General features: G+C 43.1%; 2 protein-coding genes across 5 annotated transcripts; one reads left to right on the top strand and one right to left on the bottom strand.

Moving 5' to 3' along the window:
- Positions 1-746: 746 nt before the first annotated feature.
- Positions 747-7,498, bottom strand: slc6a7 (solute carrier family 6 member 7). Of its 4 annotated transcripts, none has more exons than XM_083685495.1 (14): positions 7,269-7,498; positions 6,119-6,341; positions 5,325-5,456; positions 4,977-5,184; positions 4,326-4,464; positions 4,082-4,216; positions 3,838-3,941; positions 3,317-3,441; positions 3,040-3,152; positions 2,810-2,947; positions 2,558-2,657; positions 2,271-2,389; positions 1,595-1,768; positions 747-1,370 (listed from the first exon to the last, which is right to left on the bottom strand). In XM_083685495.1, the coding sequence occupies exons 1-14, from the start codon at positions 7,332-7,334 to the stop codon at positions 1,206-1,208; spliced, it is 1,941 nt and encodes a 646-aa protein (XP_083541621.1). In that variant the 5' UTR covers positions 7,335-7,498; the 3' UTR covers positions 747-1,205. The 4 variants fall into 4 exon arrangements, with proteins under 4 accessions (XP_083541621.1, XP_083541622.1, XP_083541623.1 ...); XM_083685496.1 differs by having other exon boundaries at positions 4,977-5,121; XM_083685497.1 differs by lacking the exon at positions 7,269-7,498 and having other exon boundaries at positions 4,326-4,487; positions 6,119-6,278.
- A 1,000-nt stretch (positions 7,499-8,498) lies between these two features.
- rrm1 (ribonucleotide reductase M1 polypeptide) lies at positions 8,499-14,710 on the top strand. Its single transcript, XM_083686341.1, has 19 exons — positions 8,499-8,640; positions 9,459-9,547; positions 9,812-9,989; positions 10,274-10,374; positions 10,469-10,528; positions 10,611-10,650; positions 10,782-10,944; positions 11,079-11,220; positions 11,322-11,405; positions 11,545-11,706; positions 11,877-11,956; positions 12,058-12,259; positions 12,475-12,624; positions 12,768-12,989; positions 13,117-13,193; positions 13,334-13,469; positions 13,578-13,673; positions 13,817-14,005; positions 14,126-14,710. Exons 1-19 carry the CDS (start codon positions 8,622-8,624, stop codon positions 14,315-14,317), a joined length of 2,382 nt encoding a protein of 793 aa, XP_083542467.1. The 5' UTR covers positions 8,499-8,621; the 3' UTR covers positions 14,318-14,710.
- The last annotated feature ends 488 nt before the right edge of the window (positions 14,711-15,198 follow it).

Raw genomic sequence — 15,198 nt, 5'->3', positions numbered from 1 at the left:
TTTCTGTGGCACTGTACACCGTAAAGGGGCTGAAACAGAGAGTGTTTATTTACTGGCTTTGGCAGAAAAAATACAAATATTCTCACCCTGGTGGTGACATGCATGTTCTTTCAACTTATTAATAAAACAAGATACATTAGTAGGCTACAATAAAACATATTAATAAATAAAACAGGTTATATTCTATGGAAAACAGTCTCCAAACCAAAGGAAATTAATCCACACAAGAATGTTGAGAAGGCCTAATTTTCTTGCGGAATGTTGAGTTGACTCTAAGCAAAATAAAAGCCCAAATGAGGCACCAATGGTGAGAGACCAGGTCCTAGTCAAGCCTAATCTACTACCTAACCAATTAACCAAATGTAATCAGTGTTTGCTATTTTGTAGAGTGCGGGGAGGGGAGATAAGTATAGGCATTGGCTTTTATTTTGAAGTATGCTACATTAGGCTGCATTCTATCAAACACAGATCAGACACTTCTCAACCGCACTGTGGGAGTTGATTGGTGCAAGGTAAAGCCAATGGCTATACGACCAGCAGATTCTCCCAGTCTTTCTTTGGTAAACAAAGGCCAAGTTTGACGCATTGGTCCACCAGATCGTCCAATCATTTGGGCGGAGGCGTCTGGGAACGAGATTACATTTAGTCTGACTTTCTAATTCAGTAAACAGGCATCAGATCAGTAGCCACACCCCATTATGGTTGAGTATCCTGATCACTCCATACATACAAAAATAGAAAAGATATTAAAATTTGATATTTTATTTCTCAGTAATAAAAGATATGGGCTACCATAGGACTGCTAGTCCATCCTCTCTTTTAGTCAGATCAGTAGAGAAGATATAAGTCACACAGCGACTCCAATCCTCTAGTCAGTTTCTTTGTCAACAGACATTGGATCAGCCCTGTGCTCCAGCTCTGCATTCATCCACTCAGAGATAAACATGGTCTCTGTGGATGCATTCTGCAGCCATGGCCTGTAGGCTACACACACACCAGCAAAATTGTAAATATTGTTTTAAAAAAAATAAAGCATAAATAAAACCTTCTAATATTCTGTCCTGAAGGACACATCTAAACAGTCTGTGTTATCAGTAAATGGCAAAACAGTATCCTTGTTGGGCCAATTGCCTGGACAGTGAATCCCTTTTTCTCTTGATCTAGACAGTTCCGCAAATACAGTACTCCATCTCCTCTAGTGGGGGTCATGCCTCACTCCCTGTCTCCCAAGTCATAGCTGTGAAATCCACCTCTGTCAGATTCACAGTGAACGGCGCCTCCACTCTCTCTGGACCCATTCGCTCCTCTCCTCCATTGCTGTTGAAGTTCACCCTCCAGGAATTTAGAGGTTGAATTGCTTTCTGAAAACGCTAAGTATAGAGAGAAATAGAGAGACATTGATTAGTCACAGTAAGTCAAATATTTTCAGACTTAACAATATATGTGTTTATTTCATCAGTTTTCCATGTTTGTTATGTTGTGCTTTGTTATCATAGCTAAACTTGAACACTGGCAGGTTGCTGTTGAATGTATTGCCAGTGTGACTGGTGTAGCGGTGTAACATTGCCTTAGTGATGATGGAAGTAGAACTAACATCTCTAAGTGTGCCAGACTCCTTGCAGATGGCTATGATGGCCCAGATGGGGATCTGCAGACAGCAGGTGGCGCCCATGCACACACCAAGCGCTTTACCCCAGCGTGGGAACACATAGGTCCCGTAGTGGAGGGAGGTGTTGTACATCTCAATAAAGATGTAGGTCAGGATGAACTGGAGGCACAGTGACACAGAAGGGGGGTGGGGGGGAGGTAAATTAATCATAATTTCACTCTCTAGAGGTCCTAAGGACAAAGCAGCTTTGGAGACATACAACCCCAACCAGAGACAGTTGAACATTCACAGACTCTTTAACAGACAGCCTGTGAAAACCCAGAGAGTCTATGGTCCAATACTGTTATTGGTTCAGGACACTTTGCTTGATAATGCTCAACTCATTTGTGTTTCTAAGCTACAATACTATAGCCACATATTACAAATGCTTCTTCTCCAAAAATACATTAATTCAGTATATGACACACATACGAGAGGGGTGCTTGAGAGAGCCCATAGAGGAACAGAGCAGGGGTAAATGGAGATAGGATGTCACTGTGTCTCTCTCTTAAATTATTCAATATTGTGAACAGATGACGAGGGTGGATTTCAAAATGGAGACGAATGTTTTCCCAGAAATATAATGTCAGGGTCAAAGGTCATAGAAATCTGTTTCTCTCACCAGTAGGAGAAATGGGGTGCAGAACACCCAACATGCTTTGAAGTAGAGTAGTACTTTGCTACACCAAGGAGGACAGTGGCAGATCATGTCAATGATGTCCTGACAAAACTGGTTTACTCCTGAGAACAACGGCACACACACACACACAAGTTTAAGCAACAGGAACAAGAAAATGATTCAGGGACGAGATACCAGTGAACATGGAGGGGTTAGTTTTAGAGCATGGTGTTTAGTTATAGGGTTTATAAGTAGTATGCATGTAAAGAGAGAGGTGTATGGTGTTATACCATAAAAGAAGGATATGCCAATGCACATGAAGAGGGCGATGATGATGAGGCCGAAGCTAGTGGCGAAGGAGTCGATGAGAGTGAACCAATAAATCCCTCCCTACAGAGAGACAGACATCAGTGCTAACACACACACAGACACAGACACGCATGCACACACACAGCCACGTACACACACTACTATTACTAGTATACACACTTCACTACCACACACACACACACACACACACACACACACACACACACACTCACATCAGTGACCAACAGCAGACCCATCAGGTAGAAGCCAAAACAGAGCAGCCCCAGGAACAGAGACTTGTGCTTCATGTTTCCTCTGAGCTGTGGAAACTCATCCAGCACTGCTGTGGTGATACCTTCCATGTTACCAAACTACAGGGAAACATGGAGAGGGAGTTTGTGTTTGGTGAGTTCCTTTTCTTAACACACAGAGTTGTGGTTCAACAAAGAAAAGTACTGCTTACCAATGTGTCAATCCCCAGCATAAACATCATGAGGAAGAAGAGAATGGACCAGAATACAGAGCCTGGCAGCAGAGCAAGGGCTTCAGGGTAAGCCACAAATGCCAAACCTGGACCTGAAGTAAAAATCAAGAAGAAAAACCATAGATTGTACTGTCAAGAGCCATTCATACACATACTGTGATACTGTATTGTGCAACACCACAGTCATTACATAAAATATAAAGTTGATACATGAGGAGGGATCAAATAATTGAGGGAGATGACTGAACATATCTACCTGTGTCTGCCACTTCCCCAACAGGCACTCCCTTCTTCCAGGCCATGTGACCCAGGATTGAGAATATGGCAAAGCCTGCAAAGAAGCTGGTGCTGCAGTTGCCTATGGTGATGATCAGTGTGTCCCTGAAATCAACACCATGTTAGACTCCATTCCCCATCATGCCTGTAGCCTCAGAGTGAGATAGGTACTCACACCGGAAGCGTTAAAATCCCAGGAAATCTGAAGCCATGCCCCTCTACTGGGGTACGGAAGTCAAGCTTCCCCATTGACCCGCACTATAAATAGGCCACTTTCAATATTAGCTGTTATTATTATGTTTCAAGAAACTTTTTCATGAATGTGGAGTGTCATTATCAAAATAGTTAGCAGTCATCATCATCAACCACCTGCATCATAGTTAAAAGACGATTGTACCCCACTGGAAAATGCATTGGAAACTGGCACTTCCATATTCCGGTAGAGAGCTGTGAAACGTCATTCCGTGAGTATCTATGTGTGAGAAGAGCACAGTTACGAACCTGATGACATTGTTGTCAAACTTATTATAGGAGGCCATGGAGAGCAGCCCTCCTACACCGATTCCCAATGAGTAGAAGATCTGTGAAGCAGCATCATTCCACACCTGTGTGGTAAAAGGTTGGATTTATTGAGTGGCATAATTTACTTATTTATTTTATTGGCCTACACAACAGTACAGATCAACACCCCCCTCTGTAAAAAAAATTTTTATGTATGCCTGCCTGTCTCCACTAGGGGATGTACCTGTGCACTGGCCAATCGCTGCCAGTTGGGGGTGAGATAGAAGGCTATGCCCTGAAGTGACCCCTCCAGTGTGGCGCCCCTGATGATCAGAACGATGAGCACGAAGTACGGGAAAGTGGCCGTCACATAAACCACCTACAAACAAGATGACAGGAACAGCTGTCACATACACAACCTCAACGGCCAGTTTGTTTGTTTGGAATTATGGCAAGAGTGTGCACATCACATCAATTCGTTCGTTCACCTTGCCGGAGCTGCGAATGCCCTTGAGCATGCAGAAGAAGATAATGATCCAGGCAGCCAGGAGACAGAGAGCCAAAGGCCACCGGACAGGACCTGGGTCATGGAGGCCCTTACTGTTTACCACACCCAGCACACGCTCACTGGAGCACACACAGGGCACATACTGTATTAATCAAACACACACACACACACACACACACACACACAGACCCACACAGACCCACACAGACCCACACAGACCCACACAGACCCACACAGAGTATAAGTAAACCTCTATCCAAAACAACAGGGTAATGATAATGGAAGTCTGACAGTGCACTACAGCTAATGCACTGACTAACTCGCAGACGCACCAAATAAAAAACAAACAAATAAACCGCAAAACAGCCGTTTTAAACAGGAGATAGCTGTTACATCATAATCAATACTACTAGGACCTATGTACTCATGCTTATTTACATTATTTAAACAGCTTATCAGCTCAAGGACATACAGAAAACATATCCTGTACATGTCAGTTGTACATTGTGTGTGTGTGTGCACAAATGAGGCATTCCATGGCATTCTATAGATCAATAAAGTTGGGGGTCAGACTTATTGCCACTGATTCCAACTCGGATTAGCAAATCCTAAAATGTATTTGAGCTCTTACTTCCAGAACACCTCTGAGGGGCTGAGACCTCTGCCAGATGAGCTGTTCCCACTGCTGTTGCCACAGAGAGCAATGTTGGCCAGAGCAGCACAGGACCAGGGCAGGGGGCTCTGGAAGGAGCTGCCCAGGTAGTAGAAGGTCCAGGCTATAATTACATTGTAATAGAGGCACACCAGTATGGATACACAAAGCATCCCAATGCCAATGCCTAAGGAGAGACACAAAGATGTATGTGTACAGTATGTGTAAGTAACTTCAGGTATTAGAAGGGGGGGTTCTTAAAGAAATTCATTGATATGTTTGTTACTGCTAGGTTATCAGGCACGCTGTATGTGGGGGGGGGGTTACCTTTGAGGAGGGGGCAGCATTTCCACACTGTGATTGGCCCAGCTGCTCCATACTGGCCTAGACTGAGCTCCATGAGGAAAAGGGGGACCCCAGTGAAGAAGAGCATGATGAAGTACGGGATGAGAAACACACCTATGGACAGAGGGTTAACAGGTCAAACAGGAAACAGGGAATAAGAAGAAATGTATAGAGAGGCATCACCTTCATTCATTTGCTTTCTTTAACACTGAGCTGTAGCTACACGTATGCACGGCCTGTATGGACATGTCCTTAAACACAGATTCCCCCAAATGGCACTAGGTCTAGATAGTCCCTAACTGCCATGTACTTTAGGCAGGGAATTATACCCCCCCCCCCCCACTAGCCTTCGACAGAGATTTCAAGTTAACATACTAGTGATTATTCTATTCAGTTTCACTCTAATTCGTCACAGATATTTTCATAGGGAAGTATCTACTTTAAGTGAGTGTTTCTGTCTACAAGTATGGGTGTGTTTTTCTTTAGACCACAGGTCAGGGTGTGTTTCTGAGGACTGCATGGGCTCTCTTTATAGGATTAGTTACACTGCCGATGTGTCAGCCATCTAATGCCACAGGCTGTGATTGCATGGCTTTGGTGTCAACTCTCAGAGTAACTCAGCACAACACAAAAAGTAAAAGAACAGTGCCATCCTGCAGGTCACTGAAACATAATAACATTTGATTCAATTATAATGCAGCTTAATTCATAAACAGCTTAATTCATACTCAGAGTCTGAATGAGGGGTGAAACCTGCTTGGTTGTGGGTTACCTACCTCCTCCGTTGCGGTAGCAGAGGTAGGGGAACCTCCATACATTCCCCAGTCCCACGCAGTACCCGATACAGGACAGCAGGAACTCATACTTCCCTCCCCACTGCTCCCTTGGGAAATGTGGGTTTGGGAGTGCAGGGGATGGGGGTCTTGACTCAAACTGTGGCTGCGATGTGGGATTGGTGACATCATGAGCCAATGAGAGCCCGTTCAACTGTGCTGGACCCTAAAGCAGAACACATTCATAACTGTCAGATCTCAGATGGATCTCTTTTCAATCATAACCAACCTACAGATATCTCTCTTATCAGGTATCAGTTCCATGCTTTTAATGTTGAACAAACTCCATGTCATGAGTTAGGGCCTGTGCACATTCACTGTGTAACAATCACTGTGTAAATAAAGATGAACACAGTGACAATACAGGCAGGACTACATAGGCATCGACATTTGAGAGATGGGTGTGGTTCACACATGAGGAAATGTGACATTGTTGTTACCAGCTTTGAATACCATTGGTGCCTCTAGGTCACTGATGTGCTCACTAGATTAACTGATGCAAGCACTCTATAGGACTGTTTTTTCTGTCAGTCAAACAACGTGTAGAAAGCAAAGACTGAACTCAGGTCACACAAAGAGGAAGCAAGTCTGTCTAAAATGGCAGCTTAAAGCAACCATCAGCTTTAACCATCATCTCATTAAGTCATAAATTGGAATTTAAAAAATTAATTCACTACAGTGATATCCTGTAAGAAAAATAGAAATAGAAATAAAATAAAGGGAAAAAAAATCTTACAATGGCTACAATACTAGTAAATAAATAATCAAACAATGCAATAATGTCAATGGACAAGATCATTCATTATAACAGACATGGTTCTAATAATCTGACCTTTTTGATTGAAACAAATCTAATTCATAGGATTGTTCTGATGCCACAGGAATGAGGACGGACAGGTTTAGGATATGAGGACGGACAAGTTGTATTTGACTCATCAGAACAATCCAAATATAACTAATGATGATTCCAAATTAAATTAAAATATCCCAATCATTCTTTGGAGAAATTACACATTTGATATACATTAAAGATGTTCCTGAGTGGTTTTAATGTTTTTAATTTGAGTGGTTTTAATGTTTGTTTGTGCTGTACCTGCTGTTGCGGTGTTGTTTTCGCTATAATGTTCCCAGGTGTGGTTGTTTGCTGCTCGCTCGGCATTTCCACCGGGAGAGATTCAGTTGGTTTTCTTGGATGCTCAATACATTGTCCAGGTAAAGGTTGAATGAAAATCGTTTTGCGGTATGATGACGGAAATGTTCGTTAGTTTGGACGGTAGGCTATTTAAACTAGGACCAGTAACCGGGAAAGTAGCGCAGAGCGCAGGTGCAGTCATACTTGAACAACGGGTGAACAAAACACGCCCTCTTTCTATAGACTGCAAATATCCAATTCACCTTCAGATTCTCAAACCACCCCCACCTCTCTCTCTCTCTCTCTCTCTCTCTCTCTCTCTCTCTCTCTCTCTCTCTCTCTCTCTCTCTCTCTCTCTCTCTCTCTCTCTCTCTCTCTCTCTCTCTCTCTCTCTCTCTCTCTCTCTCTCTAGACTCTAGATTCTAGACCACATGTGTCAAACTCAAGGCTGTTTCAATGATTGTGGCCCGCGAGAGCTTAAAAAGTACATAATTGTCTTAAAATAAAAGTCTATGCTGCTTTACAGCGTACAGTGACCATAAACTACATCTCCCACAATGCATGTCAAATTTGTGACCCGCGAAATGACGGGATCCTGCCACTAGATCGCATATCGGCGTTTGACTAAACCGGTGATGGATATGAAAAAGATCTACAAATAATCCCAAAATGTCCAAGAAGAGAAAAGTCGATGCAGAGGGAAGGCAATTTAATGAAAGGTGGGAAGGCGAATACATGTTTTGTGTTGTTTTTTGTATACTTGTATGCATGTATATTGGTGCTGACCTGAACAAAACAAATAAACAATAACAATAAAGACTATCTATCTATCCTCATACATACTTTATGCCTGTGGCATCTTTCAATATTCTACCCTTGCCATCATCTCTAAGATAATATCTCCAATCAAAAAGATAATGTAATTGTGTTGTTGATCCTATACTTTTGAATTCATGTTGGGGAGTGCAGTGGATGAAACTGTTAAACTAAGTGAATAAAACAAAGTTCTGTACCAAGGCAAGTAAATAGCATAATTTCAAAATATCCCGCCAGATTTTTCTCTGTTTACCCAGACAGCTGGGCAGGACCAATGCAGTCTGCAAGTTGTCGTGATTGGTTTAATACTCAGTTCTCAAGTCTTCTCGGATTGGCTAGACATTTGGTACAAATTGAGTTTGTGGCGGGTTCTAAGGTTATTCGCGCTCGATCTGTCAAACTGAGACTCAGGCTGCTTTCAGCGTGCAACACTGCACAGCAATTTTAGTTGTTTAATATTAGTGTTGGTCCTCTCTGTCTCCTCAAACAAAAACAAACATGCACGTCATCAAGCGAGGTAGGTCTCATTTTTGCAGTGCTAGAAGATGTAAACTTGGCTAATAGCACTGGCTTTGTGTCTAAGTCAGCCCAACTTTGTCTTGTTGTTAGCCAGCTACCTTTGAAACTAGATATTCTTAGCTACAATTAACCCAATGTGTACCACATTTTCTATATATTTACATTGTTGCGATGTGTTAGCTAGCTATCTGTCATGACATTGCGTCAGCCAAGCTCTAGCTAGCTAGCTAGCTAACTTGTCGTCATTGCTCACTGCCATTCCAACTTGTCTTTATCAACAGTTATTTTTGCAGTGCTTACAATGTACTCGTTTGGAGGAGTAGCCAGCTAGCCTGAGAAATAACGTTGGCTGGATAAATTAATTGACCCGGCTAACGTTGGCCAATACGTCAACACTGACAGTAGCTCGCCAGCAAACATGACCTTTTGTCAAACTTGGCGCCAAATCATTGAATCTTTGTTGCTAGCTGTGTTAGCTATCAAAGGAGGAAGCTAGCTAGCTAATTAAGTGCACGCCTAAATATCCAATCCATTTATAATCCATTTATAAGGAGTTAGCTAGCTATCCTTTTACATTGCAGTAGAATACTTCCATCCAACGTTGCTGCTTTTTGAGTAAACCAGCTGAGCTAACTGGAAATAATGGGCACTTTACTCAACTTTGGTGATATGACTGTGATTATTGTATGTCTATTATTGACTTAACACATTGATTTATTAATGTAGTGGTAAACCAGCGTATCATTTTCATGATTTACAGTATTGTTCATTTGAATCAAGTAATTTTCTTTGACTGACTTAAATCACAATTTTCAGATGGCCGACAGGAGCGTGTCATGTTTGACAAAATCACCTCCCGCATCCAGAAGCTGTGCTATGGACTCAACTCTGACTTTGTGGATCCAGTGAGTTCAAACCCTTTCTCTTCAGCAATGACCGTTGTTGTTTTGTGTCATAGACTATCCAAATAGATTGAATGGGAATAGTCTCTTAAATGCACTACTGTGGATCTGCGTCATATCTCCCTCATGTCATCTCTTAAATTTCCCAGCATGTTTTTGGACTGAATGATTGTTTCAAGCAACCACTTCCTCCATCTGTACCTCTGTTTTTGCATCATTTCACAAAGCCTCCCACCTAACCCTAACCCTCCACTTTACTGTTCTCAGACCCAGATCACGATGAAGGTAATCCAGGGTCTGTACAGTGGGGTTACCACTGTAGAGCTGGACACTCTGGCGGCGGAGATTGCTGCCACCCTCACCACTAAGCACCCTGACTATGCCATCCTTGCTGCCCGCATCGCAGTCTCCAACCTGCACAAAGAGACTAAGAAGGTGTTCAGTGGTGAGTCCTTTTTGATATTTATTCAAAACCAGAAGAACCAGAACTCCTGTAGTGCTCCATTATCAGAAGTTAGTGTTTGATGTTTGAATGGGGAACAGATGTCAAACTTTTCAATGAGATGAAACAAGTTATGATCATTTGTGTCTTGATTTAAAAAATATTAAAAGTCTTAAAGTAGGCTTAGCCCTCATAACCATGGACACGTCAAACTAGTGTAATCAGGTGTGTCTCCATTGCTGTTCTTGTTTAAACTGTTTTCCTTTCTCCTGTCAATGCTGCTGCAGATGTGGTTGAGGATCTCTACAATTATATCAACCCATTGAATGGACGTCACTCCCCCATGATCTCCAAGGAGACCCTTGACATTGTCCTTGAAAATAAGGATGTAAGTCTGGGCTACTTAGTTCACAACTTTTTTAGAGTGGGGGGAAAATGAATAACATTTTACGCAATGCTTATTTTGTATTTTGTATTTCTAGCGCCTCAATTCAGCCATCATCTTTGACCGAGACTTCTCCTACAACTTTTTTGGATTTAAGGTAACTTTGTTATATCAGAAAAATAATGTTGTTTTTGATCTATGAATCTTAGAAAACTAAACTAATTTGTCTCTGCTTCTAGACACTTGAGCGGTCATACCTACTGAAGACTGATGGAAAAGGTGAGTCAGCTTGTTGGCATATCACTTATCTGTAATCAATTATGTCTTGGTATGGTATGAACTGGTACTCCACTGAATAAACACCAGTTTTGTGGCGCAGTGTGTTTGATGCGTACTGTGTTTCTATGTAGTTGCGGAGCGACCCCAGCACATGCTCATGAGAGTGTCAGTTGGAATCCATAAGACTGACATTGATGCTGCCATTGAGACCTACAACTTGCTCTCAGAGAAATGGTTCACCCATGCATCCCCCACGCTCTTCAACGCAGGCACCAACCGGCCACAGCTATCCAGGTACTAGGCACTACAGTGTGGAATGATTTAGTTGGAATTTTGGAGCTTAATTATAAGTCACAGTTCAGTGTAACGTGGGATTGTTAGATACTGGCTGTCTTGGATGCATGTTTTAAGCATGTTTTGGTTTTCAGCTGTTTCCTGCTAGCGATGAAGGACGACAGCATTGAAGGGATCTATGACACACTGAAGCAGTGTGCCCTTATCTCCAAATCAGCGGGGGGCATTGGGGTGGCAGTCAGCTGCATCAGAGCCACAGGCAGCTACATCGCTGGGGTGAGCATCACATGCACATGTTTATAAATGAACAAATTTACATTTGTTTTTGTTTCATTGGGATTCCTACAAGGCACTAACTAGGGTCTGTTTGTTTTTAGACAAATGGCAATTCAAATGGACTGGTCCCCATGCTTCGAGTGTACAACAACACAGCACGCTATGTGGACCAGGGAGGCAACAAGGTGGGCATTGATATTTGTAGCCATAGCATGACCTCAGATGTGCAGTCGTGCTGTGTGGAGATGACCCTCTATCACCGAAGTCTGATGTTTCTGAGAAAATATTTAAACCTGTGGATAACTTGCCTTCTCTCTCTCTCAGAGACCTGGTGCATTTGCCATGTACTTGGAGCCCTGGCACCTTGACATCTTTGACTTCTTGGAGCTGAAGAAGAACACAGGCAAGGAGGAGCAGAGGGCCAGAGACCTATTCTACGCCATGTGGATTCCTGACCTCTTCATGAAAAGAGTGGAGAGCAACCAGGTTGACTTTAAAATCCATGTTTTCACATTTGAATTCTTTAAACCCAATATTATCAAATCACTTGGCATTTGTAGATTTTATCTGATAAAGGAAATAAGGGGTGTTTCTGTTGACAAGTCAACAAATGTCCCTGAGAAGAGCTGTGTATTCAAGCCATCTTGTGTCCACAGGACTGGTCTCTAATGTGCCCCAGTGACTGCCCTGGACTAGATGAATGCTGGGGGGAGGAGTTTGAGAAGCTTTACACCAGGTAAGACCAACTTAAAAAGAACCAGTACAACCCAACTCTAGGCTGTCGTCTACTTAGTAAGTGTAACTGGTGGAGCCCTTACCCCAATCTTGTGTCCTCAGGTATGAGAAGGAAGGCAAGGTCAAGCGGACAGTGAAAGCCCAGCAGGTGTGGCACGCCATCATAGAGTCTCAGACGGAGACGGGCACACCCTATATGCTCTACAAGGATGCCTGCAACAGGAAGAGCAACCACCAGAACCTGGGCACCATCAAGAGCAGTAACCTCTGCACAGAGATTGTGGAGTACACAAGCCATGATGAGGTGAGGACAGCCGATGAGGACCAAAAAACAGTTTTAATGTCATTTTAACTCTTGTATTACTGACCATGTCCACAGGATGACCTCATAGATATGCAGTAGCGCTCTGTGCAGAGATGACCCTTTATCTATCACCCAAGTCTGATGGCTCTGAGAACATGCATATTTAAGCCCAAATCTGTTTAAATAGCTGAAGCTGGATGCTCTTTGCTTTTTAGGTTGCTGTGTGTAACCTAGCATCCATCGCTCTCAACATGTACGTCACCCCTGAGCACACCTTCGACTTCAAAAAACTGGCACAAGTCACCAAGGTCATCGTCAAGAACCTGAACAAGATCATCGAAATTAACTACTACCCTGTGTCTGAGGTGTGGCTTTTGATCCAGTGTCAATTGCATTATTAGTGTTGCTAATGGAATTGTCAGTAACTTGCCATGTATGATTCTACAGCTTGTTTTCATGAAGACTAGTAAGTGATGACCCATATGTATCTCTCTCCTTATCAAACTAGGCTGAGATCTCCAACAAGCGTCATAGGCCAATCGGCATTGGTGTTCAAGGATTGGCTGATGCTTTCATCCTGATGCGTTTCCCCTTTGAGAGTGCTGAGGCCCAGTTGCTCAACATTCAGATATTTGAGACCATCTACTATGCTGCCCTGGAATCCAGCTGTGAGTTGGCCGCTGAGCTTGGAGCCTACGTGACCTACCCAGGGTCACCCGTCAGCAAAGGAGTGAGTACCACTACCACCCAAACACTTCCAGTAACTGGCTGATGACCTTTTAGAATAGTGTGTTGCTGGTTTAGATTGGCTTGTTTTTTGTAAGGGGTCTCAGGACTAACTGCTGTCTGTTTTCCAGATCCTTCAGTATGACATGTGGGAGAAGACACCAACTGATCTGTGGGACTGGAAACTACTCAAGGAGAAGATTGCAAAGTAAGTGTGCTACCCCCACCTAATCATTCACTTCTGTCCTTTCACCATACCAACTCAATGGCAGCATTTGGCCATCCATGTAGAATTTAGCTAGATAGTGTCCCTGTCTCATCACCACTGTGCTCGCTCTCTGTCTTTAGGCACGGTGTGAGGAACAGTCTGCTGCTGGCCCCCATGCCCACAGCCTCCACGGCCCAGATCCTGGGCAACAATGAGTCCATCGAGCCCTACACCAGCAACATCTACACCCGCAGGGTCCTCTCTGGAGAGTTCCAGGTCAGTTTGCCCTTTTGGGGCTCCCACTGGCTACTGCTGCTACACAGTGTGCCCCAACACATATGGTGTGTTTGTGTGACAATCCTAATGTTATTCCTGCCTCAACAGATTGTGAACCCTCACTTGTTGAAGGACCTGACTGAGAGGGGGCTGTGGAATGAGGAAATGAAGAACCAGTTGATCGCTCAGAATGGATCTATCCAGGTGAGAACCTAAACCCAATATATTAAAGCGCTGCTCTAATCGATGCAGAGCCTGAACTAACTCAAATCAGCGTACCCCAATCAGAATACCATGTAGTGAGCTCTATTATAGGAGTCATGTTTTAAATTATCACATTATTGCAGGCTATTGCTGAGATCCCAGATGATCTGAAGGAGCTGTATAAAACTGTGTGGGAGATCTCCCAGAAGACCATTATCAAGATGGCTGCGGACCGCGGTGCCTTCATTGACCAGAGCCAGTCCCTCAACATTCACATTGCTGAGCCCAACTATGGCAAACTGACCAGCATGCACTTTTATGGCTGGAAGCAGGTGAGTCAAGGCCAGAGGATAGGAATCTGAGAAACCTTTTCTTGTTTGTGCAAAATGTAAACATGCTACACTTCATTCTTCAATACTAATTACCCCAACCTCTTCTTCCTCTCACCTCAGGGTCTGAAGACCGGCATGTACTACCTGAGGACTAAGCCTGCAGCCAACCCCATCCAGTTCACCCTGAACAAGGAGAAGCTGAAGGAGGCCCAGCCGGCTAAGGAGTCTGAGAAGGAGATCAAAGAGCGCAACAAGGCTGCCATGGTGTGTTCCCTGGAGAACCGTGATGATTGTCTGATGTGTGGCTCCTAAACACCTTGCCCCCTTTCCCTGCTCCTCATTTAACCATCACCGTGGCACTTGACATCCTCAGGATCATTGAACCTTCTCATTGCCTTAGGTTCGAGATTCTCTATCACACAGTAATCTGCACTGGCTCACACTGATTAATGGAACAACATGATATTGCTGTAAACGGCTCTTTATTTATCGCTCTTGGGTGCACTGTCTGTCAAGTTGTTTGTCTGCTTGTTTTGTATAGAATTATCTGTATCATCTTTTGTTTTTTCATTTTTATGAATGTTGACTGTTAATATGTAAATCTTCACCTGTTAAATTAGTTTCAAACTACAATGCAAAGAAGAGTGTATATTGTAATGTGTCTTTTGTATTTTAGCTGGCGGAATTAAAATGAAATGGCTTGAATTAAAATGTGGTATTCATTGTTTCATCAATCATGAACTGCACCTTGGTACTGAGCAGTTGATATATGTGGCCACACGGTGGTGCTATTGAAACACGGCAAGTTGTAAACAGCCCCGCAGTTTGACTTGTGACCTCTGGCTTGCCAACACACGTGACCGTCTCCTCAAATATCCGACGTAAACCAGCTATAAAGCTAGCTCTTCGACAGTGCGGTTGGTGGTATTTGAACTTGAGTGAGTTTATGATCTCAACTCGGTTACACTATTTCTACTAAATAATTTCATCAGGTTAGAAGCCATCTTCTGATCCTAAACTCAGCAAATATGTTATTTTTGATCTTGTAGGGAAAGGGTGTCTAACTCCTAACCACTAAAACTTAACTCTGAGAAAATGTTTTTTAGTATATTGACTTATATGGTCCTAGCTGATTTCTGGTATTCTATATGGTTCACATTAGTGAGCATATGGTAGCCTCTTAAAATGGTAAA

Source organism: Argentina silus, assembly GCF_951799395.1.
Source record: "Argentina silus genome assembly, chromosome: 2".
Taxonomy (NCBI): domain Eukaryota; kingdom Metazoa; phylum Chordata; class Actinopteri; order Argentiniformes; family Argentinidae; genus Argentina; species Argentina silus.
The sequence above is the reverse complement of the archived record's forward strand: the minus strand, read 5'-3'. Positions and strand labels throughout refer to the sequence as shown.